The following is an 11,713-nucleotide window of genomic DNA, read 5'->3' on the forward strand; positions in this document are numbered from 1 at the left end:
TCCAGTTGACTTAGCCCACTCCTTAGTGGAAATACGCTTAATGTCTCCGTCTTCATTAGATGCTCGAGCTCTAGCTTCAGCCTCTGTTGGCTCCCCTACAAAACAAGCATTGTATTTTCAACATTCAATTAAACTCTCACCCGTGGGAGTAAAATCATTCATGGAAGTCAGCTGTATGTGACACATTCAGAGCTCCAGGACAGTAAGGTAAATACCAGTGTGTTTTTGTAAATTTAATTTAAATTTTTTCTTTACATGCATGGGTGGTTTGAGCTGCATGTGTGTATGTGCACCAAATGGCTGCTTTGCCCTTGGAGGCCAGAAGAGGGTATGACATCCCTTGGAACTGGAGTTACAAAAGTTGTGAGGCAACACGTGGATGCTGGGAACTGAACCCAGGTCCTCTAGAAGAGCAGACAGTACTCTGAACCCGAGTCATCTCTCCAGCCCCGAGCCTCAGTCTCTAAGAGTAACAGTGTATAGCACAGCCCTATAAACACAACAGGCACTACTACTAGCAGCCAACTGATTAGACCTGAGAAATGTCTTCATTTCTTTATCAGTGAAATGCAACTACTCCTTTGTTAAAAGGTTTAAAACAGCAATGAGAGGTGGGCATGGTAGTGCACACCTTTACTCCCTGGGCTCTGGGAGGCAGAGGCAGATGGACCTCTCTGAGCTCCAGGACAGCCAAGTCCACCTAGGAGTTCCAAGATAGGAGCCACATACAAAGACCCTTTCCTTAGGCACCACTATTAAATATATCACAACCAAACACTGAATGAGCTATGAAAGGCACCAGTCACTTACAAGCAGCCTCAGGGTCAGCTCTGTCAGGGGACACTTCTTGATCAGCATCTTCCTCTCCAAACAGCTGGCTACAAATTTCACAATAGCAAACATTTTAGGTACAGGCATTTGAAACTAATGTGATTATTGCTCCACAAAAAACTAAGTTACAGTAGTCCAAATTCTTAGCAGGGATATAGTAAACAATTGATGACTCAGTCCACGATTCTGGGACTATCCAGGCACTGTAATCTGATCACGCTATTTGCTCATGGCACGCACTAAGGCTAGACCTGAGATGTGTATCCAATCTCCCTGCAAAGTTCCAAACCTTCCAATAAGAAATGTGTTAGCAGAGATGGGCAAGCTTCCTTGCCGAAGGATAACTTAACACCAGGATACTTACAAGGCACCCTTGGCTAGCTGTTCCACAAACGTTACACATTAGAGTTGGTTGTGGATGGTTATTGAACAGGGTTAGAGATCTAAACCACAGCCTCAGGAATACCAGGCAAGTACTATGCCACTGAGTTTCACCACAGCCCTACTGAGTATTTTTAACTTCCATTGTGATTTCTTGTTTAACCAATGGGTTATTTATAAGTATGTTTTCATATTTCCAAATATATACATTCGTACAAACTTAGTTGCATGCCTGTGTCCAACACCAGACTAAACATCTAAAATTTCCCCCATAGCATGCTAAGAATGCTGTCTGAGTGAGACCCAGGAAAGCCACTGCTGTCTCTTCACCATATTTAACCACTGTAAACACAACTTTTTAAGAGTATTTAAGTAAAAATGGCCTCACTTTCCATGATCAGTTCTGAAAAATACTCCAGAAATATGTTAACTCTTACTTGAACAAATACTTGGCCCACACGATGCAATGGATAGGTTCTGAAGGNGTGTTCCGAATCGTACAGCCAGGGAACGTTCTCTGGGTAGGCTTAGGATGACATTCGTAACACTCAGTCACACCCTATAACATTAGGACATGGGAAAGCGGTTACCCCAAGATGATTATAATAGGTAGACACTCCATCCCTTCATTCAATTTCAACTGGGTTTGTTTTGTTGGTTTTTTTTTTTGGTTTTTCAAGACAGGGTTTCTCTGTATAGCCCTGGCTGTCCCGGAACTCACTTTGTAGACCAGGTCAACTGGGTTTTATGTTGTCAAGAAAAATTTTAAATTAGTGACTGCAAAATTCTTATTGTACACATAAAGAATACAAAGGCTAAATGAAGTGACTACAGCCATAGCTAAGACAGAACCAGGACTTCTTACTATAAGGAGGGCTGAAGAGACAGCTCAGAGGTTAAGAGCACTGGCTGTTCTTCCAGAGGTCCTGAGTTCAGTTTAAAGCAACCACTGGTGGCTCACAACCATCTGTAATGAGATCTGATGCCCTCATCTGGTGTGGAGGTATAAATGCAGGCAGGCTGCTATATATATATAATAAATCTTAAAAACAAAAAAAAACAAGAGCTTTCTAGCCACGTATTTAAAGATGTCAATCAAAATTAAAAGATTTTGATCTGTTAATACCCTAAATATTCTCATATCCCAATACCCTTAAAGTCTCATTAAAACGAGTACACCAGAGCCGGGCATAGCATCGCATGCCTTTAATCCCAGAACTTGGGAGGCAGAAGCAGGCGTTCAAGGCCAGCCTGGTCTACAAAGTGAGTTCTGGGACAGCCAGGGCTATACAGAGAAACCCTGTGTCAAAAAAACAAAAAAACAAACAAAAAAAACCGAGTACACCAGGATGATTGTCAATCTCAAGGGACACCAAGATGTTTGAAATGCTAAGGTATCCCCAATGTAGGACCACCAAATGAATCCCTTTCTACCTCAGCACATCTAAACCTCAGCCTTCACACAGAAGCATTAAAAAAAAAAAAATGTCTTCCCACGAACAGTTAATATACATTACTAAAAGTGGTTTTAATATACATGAATGGTGGATTCAGGATTTGCCCCAGAATACCATTGTGCCCTTCATCTTCCAATAAAATGTCTTAGGTGAAGCCTCTGACAAGCTGCCATGGTTTGTATCACAGTAGGGGAACAAAGAGAGCAACTGCCTTGATGTACACAAAGACATCAAACCCTCCACTGATTCTATACCCCAACACACATGGCAACCTATGTAGAATACACAGAGTAAGTGTCCAAGACTAAGTTATAACAGAAGAAAGGGCCACTTTGTAACAGATACCCCAGTCCAAAAAATACCAGACAAGCCAGTCCATTTTAGGTACTTTTTAAAAATAGCTTCGAATCTGCAAAGGAATTCTTCAAACGTAATCTTTAATGTTTATTCCTGAAGAGCAAACCAATTGCAATCCCAGGATATTATAACCAGAGGTCAATGAGTGTTCGCCGTCCTCTTTTGCTCTTTAGTTTTACTTAAATGCTTAAACTATTTCACAAATACAGTCAGATGATTTCATTCTCTTCAGACTTGCATACCCAGACTCCTTTAGATAAAATTAATGTCACTGATCTGGATTTAGGACTAACCAATTCTACAGCTGAACTAGACTCCCAAACCCACAAGTTAACTTGATTTATTATATTTAGTGTGTGTGTGTGTGTGCACGCACTGCACGTGTGTGCAAGCCAGAGGGTAGCTTGTGGGAGTTAGTTTTCTCCTTCCAACTCGAGGGTAAGGGCTTGAGCTCAGCTGGCCTAGCTTGGCAGCAAGTGCCTGCTGAGCTGGATCACTAGCCCAAAAGTCAGGTCTGATTTGTTTTGAAGACAGGATCTCACTATATAGACCAGGCTGCCCTTGAAATCAGATCCTACCGTCTATGCTTCCAGTTGCCGGAATTAAAGGCTTGTGCCACCATGCATGGCTCACTGAAACTTTTAGAAGTCTGATTTATTGTCTGTCACCTACAACATGACACAAAGTCCATGACTAAGAATTTTTGTACAATTTGTTAATGTCAGTCCATCTAAGGATTGTTGTTGTTAGTTTTGGGTTTTCCTCTTTTTTTGTTTGTTTGTTTGTTTGAGACAGGGTTTCTCTGCGTAGCCCTGGCTGTCTTGGTGCTTACTCTGTAGACCAGGCTGCCCTTGAACTCAGTGCTCCATCTGCCTCTACCTCCCAAGTGCTCCAAGTTGTCTGCCATCACGACCAGCTAGGTCTAAGGATTTTAACAGATAAATTAAGGTAACAATCGGTGCAGAGTCAAACGCTCTCTTCCTTTGCCTTTAGATTGTCCTTGGCTTTCTTGAGGGTAGGAATTTGCTGAACTAAATGAACCCAGAGACCCAAGCATCATCGTGTCTTATCTGGCATGAAATCTCTACACCTGAGATGCTGACCTAGGTCCTCTATACAAACCCAAAACTTCTTTCCTTCCCAGGTCTCAAGTGAGTGGAAAATCAAAGTGTCTCTTCACCTTCTTGATAGTGGTCACCTGTCCAAGATACCCAGCAGTCCCGCTCTCAATGAGAGGCACATCAGCAGCCAGACACATCCTATTCACGTGGTTTCGTGCAGCTGAAAGAACACAGTGGTGAGCAAGAGTTCCTGATGACACCAAGTTCAGATGACAATTACGAACATTTCTTGCTTTCAATATAGCACATGCTCATTGTGATGATGGGAATGTAACTTGACCACTTCTGCCTGTTAGGGCTGCAACAGTGGGCTACAGCCTACACTCAACAAAACTACAACCGAGGAATTAATCCTGCAAATTCACTCTAGAAAAAGACTTCTAGGAATGATTCCCAAGTGCTGGGCTGTGAGTGCAGCCTGTCTGGTATGTGTATGGCCCTGGGTATGACTCAAGGTACTTCTACAAGATCTAGAGTGGGGTTGGAGAGATGGCTCAGCAGTTAAGAGTTCTGGTTGTTGTTTCAGCCAGAAAATTCAGAGTTCGGTTCCCAGCACCTATAAGTTGGCTCAAAACTGCCTGTAAATCCAGTGTAGGGGGGATCTGGACTCCTCTTTTGGAATCTTTGAGCACTGGGACAGCACACATTACACAGACATACATGCAAATAACACACCCATTCACATAAATGTATGTATGTATGTATGTAAAGGAAACAATCAAAAGCATTAAGAAAGCGGGCGTGGTGGCGGTGGCGCACGCCTTTAATCCCAGCACTTGGGAGGCAGAGGCAGGCGGATTTCTGAGTTCGAGGCCAGCTTGGTCTACAAAGTGAAAGTGAGTGCCAGGACAGCCAGGGCTACACAGAGAAACCCTGTCTCGAAAAAACAAAAAAAAAAAAAAAAAAAAAAGAAAAAAAGAAAAAAGGCATTAAGAAGGTGTGAGCTGCACAAACCATTTCCATGCATTCTGTAACATGCTACTACGCTTCCATTAAGTAATCCTTGGTGGATGAGGGACAGAAGATGGAGCACAGTCCAAGAATCCTTCTGGCTTTCAGTGTCCCTCCTTTTAGTAATTACTATACACACTTTGCACACTACTTTGTTGATTCACCACGTAGTCCTAGATGGCCTACAGCTGGCTACACAGGGCACACTAGACTAGATCCACCTATATCTGCCTCCTATGTACTGGGATAAAAGACACACCCAACAGGCCCGGCTTTCCAGATACAGATCTGTTGCACCTGTGAAGATTTGGTCTAGGCTCTTATGGTATAGGCGGTATAGGCACAGCTAGAGTAATTCTAGAATCAGCCTTTAACTGGAGCAGCACAGACTGAGGCAGGAGGATTGCCACTAGTTTAGGGCCAGTGTCAGGGAACATAGTGAATTCCAAACTGGCTTGGGGTAGAATGAGACTGTCACCCCCCCCTCAAACGCCAGCTATTCTTGTTTCCTTTTTGGTCTCCTAAGTTCTTTTTTCTTTTATTGTTTTTTTTCGAGACAGGATTTCTCTGTGTAGTCCTGGCTATCCTGGAACTCACTTTGTAGACCAGGCTGGCCTCGAACTCAGAAATCCGCCTGCCTCTGCCTCCCAAGTGCTGAGATTAAAGGACTGTGCCACCTCCTAAAGTCTAACTCACACTTGGACACTAACTCTAACACTTTGCCATGGGAAGAGGAAGCAATGAGACATGAAACATTACAGCCTTACCTCTGTTATCTAATGCATTCATGACCAATATAAACTGTCGAAAAAACTCCACATTATAGTCTGGGCTGAAAAGCAAAATGGGGGGAAAAAAGTCACCAAAACTGGTCTCATGTATGATTTTCTCAGTATAGTCCTGAAAGTGATAAATAACTGTAAAAATAACTGTTGGTGGGAGTATATGCCATAGATACAGGAAGGCTGGGGTTGTCTTAACATAAACACAGCTTAAAGGAACTATTCTCAAATCTCTCTCCTTTCTGACCAGCTACCTAAGTCATCAAGACAAACTCTTCAACTGGCAGAAAGCTGGCCTAGCCTCACTGTGCCTCCCAGCACACTGCCTTCTGGGGCAGCAAATGCCTGGGAACATCATAGAAGTACATTCCCAGGATCTGCTGGCCTAAGGCTTCACCTCACATGGTCACCATCAGGCCGGGTTCAGGCCCCTGGGGGCTCTGCTTTTAGCAGCAATGGGAAAGAGGCACAGGGTAAGAGAGTCAGAGGGCGATAGGCAGGTCTGCAAAGCAAACACTCAGAAAATTAGAAATAGCTCAAGAGACAAATGCCCTGAGAAAGTGTAAGGCTTACTCTAATTCTAACCCTTCATATAGAGGCTAGTGTGGGGGGCACACCTCTGGAACCCTGTTCTGACACCTCCATAAGGACAGACTTATCTGTCATCACAGGAATAAGTACAGTCAGACACTCACAATACAGTCTCAGAGGATCCTCAGGCATCAAAGTACAGTTCTTTCTAAGCTTCCAATTAAGTTCCTTACTGACATTAAAACATTTCTTAGCTAAATAATTCAAATGTACAGCAAATGGTAATAACAATGGCACTAATGTGGGCACAGACTCATGATGTAAGTATCTAGAAGTTATCCTAAAAACACAGAATGATTCGGGGCTCACATACATGCCAGATAAAAATGCCTTACACTTTAATGATTTAATTAAGAATTCATAGCAAACAGCGTTGTAACAAAATGATATGCATACTTCATGATGCTGTCATGGTGGGCCTCAATGTTGGCTTGGGGGTGGAACTGGAGCACACTTTCTTTGGCAACCTGGAAAAGCAACAGTAAATCGCTGTTAACATTTGAAATCTGACTGACATATACATGGATGCTTCACCTATAATGTGCTAATCCTATTTATGTACAAAAACTGCAGTAAAGTCTCATTAAGTGTATTAGTACTCAGAAAATTAATTTCCCCTACATGTGACCATACACACTTCTACATGAATGGCAAGCTTCAGAAAAAACAGACACGATGAGGCCAGGGCTCTAACTCAGGAAGAACATCTGCGTGTAGTCCCTGCAGTGCAGAACTAAACTAAACTGCCATAACCACGTGCCATTCATTCACTTAAGAACCTAAGAAGCCTTCTGTAACCATCCAGGTAAACGTCACTGCAAAGATGTGACACAGCTTAGGACAGGCTGCTGCCACAGAAGAACTTAGTCAAAAAAATTAACACAGCAAAAACACCCACTGGGAAGGGAGCTGCAAAAGGAAAAAAACAAAAAAAAAACAAAAAACAAAACAATTGGAATGGCATTGAGGGGAGAGAGCGCTGGCAGAAAACAGGACAGCAGGACCTCTGACCTCGCCAAGCCACGGGAAATATTCAAAACAGTATCTTTTCTCCCTGGGATGTAAAGGAACAAACTTAAATATGAAGAGGATATGAAAGACATCCCAATTATAGGACTAAACACAGCTGCTCTCGTTCCTTCCAGATAGCCAGTGACCTGAGTCACTCCCTTATTCTTTTCACTCTTTGGGAATCAAAAGGTAGGCTTGTGTGGTGAAGGTTTGGGCGCCTGGTCAATCCCCAGAACCCAAAAGGGTGGGAGGAGAGGGTGTGACCAGTTGTCCACCATTTGCAGGAGACTTCAATTCTCATGCAAATGGTGCGCACAAGTGCCCCATAATAAGTAAATGAAATGTTAATCATAGAAATAAAAATAAAAAGAGCTAGCCTCATCCACTCTCCCTCGGTCACTCGTCCTAACTGCATTATGGGAAAGTTACCTGAGCCTTTGATCTTCCCACATGTTTCTTTTGAAACAAGAACTGCCTGTTGAGGTTGCTGACATCGATAGTGTCCAGATCAATCTACAAATAAAGAAAGGGAGGTAAATCCCAATTTCTGAGCAACACCACTGTCGTCACTGTGCTTAACCCAGAGCTTACCTGCAGCCAGTGCTTTCCTGGACAACTCACACCCACATGTTGACCAAATAACAACTGCATTTAAACATTATGGGAAGAACAGCACTTAAGTCAAAGGTAACCTCAAAAATGCATTAAGGATGGCTAATTGTTTTTGTTTATTTAATCACGATCCTTGCAAATATTTCAGGGAATTCCTTAGATATCATAAAAGATTTGATTAAAAATATAAAAAGCTGGGTGTGGTGGCGCACGTCTTTGATTCCAGCACTAGGGAGGCAGAGGCAGGCGGATTTCTGAGTTCGAGGCCAGCCTGGTTTACAAAGTGAATTCCAAGATAACCAGGGCTACACAGAGAAACCCTGTCTGGAAAAAAAAAAAAAAAAAAACCCAAAAAATAAAAAAATATATAAAATAAAAATTTCTGGGTGGGCAAGGTGGTACACTCAGTAGTTACCTGTTAGTTGAAGGTCAGCCTGGTCTCCATAATGAGTTCCAGACCAACCAGGGCTACACACAGAGACTCTGCCTCAGTAAATAAATAGTTTTCAGTATATAAATAGGGTTCAGTAAATAAATAGTTTTCTAGGCCAAGGAGATTGAAGGCAGTAAAGTGGCTGCCCTGGGGCTGGAGACATGGCTCAGCAGTTACTAGCACTGGCTGCTCTTCCAGAGGTCCTGAGTTCAATTCCCAGCAACCACATGGTGGCTTACAACCATCTGTAATGGGGTCTGACGCCCTCTTCTGGTGTGTCTGATATGTCTCTCTGAAGAGAGAAACACCGTACTCACATATATTAAATAAATAAATCTTTTAAAAAAAAAGTGGCTGCACTGCCATCTATATAAGGAGCAGAGTTTGATACTCCAAAAGCCACATTAAAACAAGCTGGGCACAGTGGCAAGCCTTTGCAATCCCAGAGCCGGGGCAGTGGGGCTAGGAGGAATTCCTGGACTCACTAGCCAGTCAGCCTAGTGCATCTGCAAAGTTCCAGGGTAGAAAGAGACCCTGCCTCAGTAACTGCTCGACAATGCCCCAGGAGAACGAACCTTGAAGTTGTCCTCTGGCCTCCACACACGAAAAACACCCATCTGTCTGATAATTTCTGATTTACTGTGCCATGTCATTTTTCATTAAGCAATATGGAACATGTTAGTTTCTTTCTTTCTTTTTTGCTTTTTTTTGAGATGGTTCCTCTGTGTAACAGCCTCAGATCCCCTGGAACTCTCTTTGTAGACCAGGCTGGCCTGGAACATACAGAATACAGAGGTAAGCCTGCCTCTGCCTCCTAGTGCTGGGATTAAAGATGTAAGCCACCACACTCATGTTAATTCTTTATCTACACATTCACTCAGGATTACTTGAGGGCTGTTGAAGAAAATGCTATATGTATGCTAAAATAAATAAGTAAAGTTTAAAACCTAGTCTAGGAGCCGTAGATGGCTCAACAGTTAAAGAGTGCTGGTTGCTCTTGCATTGGATCAGGGGTTCAATTTTCAGGCTCAACATGGTGGGTCACAGCCATTGCTAACACCAGCTCCAGGGATCCAACGCCCCCTTCTGGCCTCTGGGGGCACCAGGCACAGACACAATGCAGGCAAATGGCCCATACACATAAACTAAAGGAAAAAGTTTAAAAATTAAATTTTAATCTAATTGCTACTTTAAAGGGGAAAAAAATTACCATCATTTACATTCTATTTCAACAAACTTACATAAGCAACAAAATGTTCTCATCATCAAACATTCTAAAGTTTAGAGCAGTTTGGGAAAATTATGGAACATAATCATTGAAATATTCATTTGTATTTCAAAGTTCACTATAAAAATTTAATCAAAGAAAATTAAAACAGAGAACAAGCATTTATTTTTCAATTCACTCCTGTCTACTGAAAAATCTACTCTTAAAATAGCATCAAGCGTCACTAGCATACTATAGACTATACTATTTTCTATGGGCCAAAACTGGGTGTGAAGCCTGACCAATGAAGAATGTTTCCCTCCAATTCTGCCTCTGCTGAAACCCTGACACCTGCAATTTCATCCCGTGTATTCTGCTAAACCTTAAGGCATCTTCAATTCGCATCCAAGGTTCAGATAATATCTCCAACACATTCACAAATTACAGCAGTTTCCTGTCATTGCACATTACGCTAACGCAAAACTTAAGAATCCTGACAACCAAAAAACGTTTTTTCTTTAATTTCTTGGGTAAGATGTTGCTACGTAGCCCAAGCGGACCTCAAACTTCCGATTCTACAGTTTCTCGATGCATGGATTACAGGCTGTCACCCAATCCTGCAAACCCCAGGGAGTATCTATAATGACATAAACACGGATCTGCACGATGCCCAGCCCAGAGGCGCGCGAGCCCCAAGGAGTCTAACCAGCCACTTACGGCGTGCCCCCAGGGTAAGTTACTCAACCTCATAGCGTCTCACTTTCCTCATCTGTTAAAAATAAAACGGGATGCCGACAGCACTTGCAACCTGGAGGCCGGTGGCAGACTCGGGAATGAATGCATGTGTGCACGCCCGGCGTGCTGTGGCTGGTGGCTGCAAACCGCTCGGCCGCGGGATCATTATTTTAAGTTGGAGCATATTTGAATTAAAGTCACAGCATCTACATCTCTTCTTGCATCCCAGTGTAACTGGGGAAACTGCCTCGGCAGGCGGCGCGCGCAGGCCCAGGGAGCCGAGGGCCGCGAACAGGAGGTCCGGAGAGCCGGAGTCCCGCGTCTCACCAACCCGCTTCCCGCACAGTGATCCTAACCCCAGGCCTCTCGGGCCGCGCCGCCCTGACTCTCGCCCGGAACCCGGGCCCCGCAGGCAGACCGCCATTCACCCGGAGCCCGGGCCTCACCAGGTCGATGTGGGAGAAGCCAGTGAGCACCAGGTTCTTGAGCAGCTCACAGCCGATCCCACCCGCGCCAACCACCAGCACCCGGCCGCCGGACACCGCCTCGGCCAGCTCCCGAGGCAACCCCCGCGACAGTGCCATGGCGGGACGTCTACGAGCCGCCTCACAGTCGGAGGCGGGAGAACCAGAGCGGCAGCCGGAAGTCGGTGGGGGAAGGGCAGCGCAGCTTCCGCTCCTGCGCAGTGCGGCCGCCAGCCCGCCCGGGGATGGGCCAAGGCGACACCCGGAGTCCTGGGATTACTTGTCACACAATTCCAGAGGAGCACAAACCAGCTCTCAGCCTGAGATGCCTAGGGTCACCTTCTAAAGACCTCGGTTTGAATTCCCAACAAAAGCTCCTTATTTAAGGGTTAAAAAAAGCTATGACCCGGCCGGGAAGTGGTGGCGCACGAGGAGGATTTCTTGAGTTCGAGGCCAGCCTGGTCTACAGAGTGAGTTCTAGCACAGCCAGGGCTACACAGAGAAGAAACCCTGTCTCGAAAAAACAAAAGAAAGAAAGAAAAAAAAAAGCAGGAAACACATATTAAACTGTCATACAACATAGCCACATTTATCAATATACTCCATGAGCTGGACGGATGGCCCAGAGGTTAAACGCACATATTGCTACTGCAGAGGACCTGAGTTCAGCTGTCAGCATTCATATTAGGCAGCTCAGCACTACCTGTAACTCTACCTACTAGGGAGCTAACACATTAAAGGCGTGCGTCACAACCACCCAACAGGGTTTTTTTTTTTTTT

General features: G+C 44.2%; 1 protein-coding gene across 3 annotated transcripts in view; it reads right to left on the reverse strand.

The window, feature by feature from the left end:
• The window catches only part of Uba2 (ubiquitin like modifier activating enzyme 2), a 29,112-nt gene extending 17,999 nt beyond the window's left edge, over positions 1-11,113 (reverse strand). For all 3 annotated transcript variants that reach the window (XM_029479744.1, XM_029479743.1, XM_029479745.1), the window contains exons 1-8: positions 10,916-11,113; positions 7,912-7,995; positions 6,868-6,938; positions 5,866-5,930; positions 4,207-4,307; positions 1,650-1,771; positions 811-878; positions 22-95 (exon numbers count right to left, since the gene is read on the reverse strand). In XM_029479744.1, coding sequence (XP_029335604.1) covers positions 22-95; positions 811-878; positions 1,650-1,771; positions 4,207-4,307; positions 5,866-5,930; positions 6,868-6,938; positions 7,912-7,995; positions 10,916-11,053 — 723 coding nt within the window. In that variant the 5' untranslated portion in view covers positions 11,054-11,113. The remainder of the gene's footprint in view (positions 1-21; positions 96-810; positions 879-1,649; positions 1,772-4,206; positions 4,308-5,865; positions 5,931-6,867; positions 6,939-7,911; positions 7,996-10,915) is intronic.
• Positions 11,114-11,713: the final 600 nt, after the last annotated feature.

The sequence above is a fragment of the Mus caroli genome, chromosome 7, assembly GCF_900094665.2.
Source record: "Mus caroli chromosome 7, CAROLI_EIJ_v1.1, whole genome shotgun sequence".
Classification (NCBI taxonomy): Eukaryota; Metazoa; Chordata; class Mammalia; order Rodentia; family Muridae; genus Mus; species Mus caroli.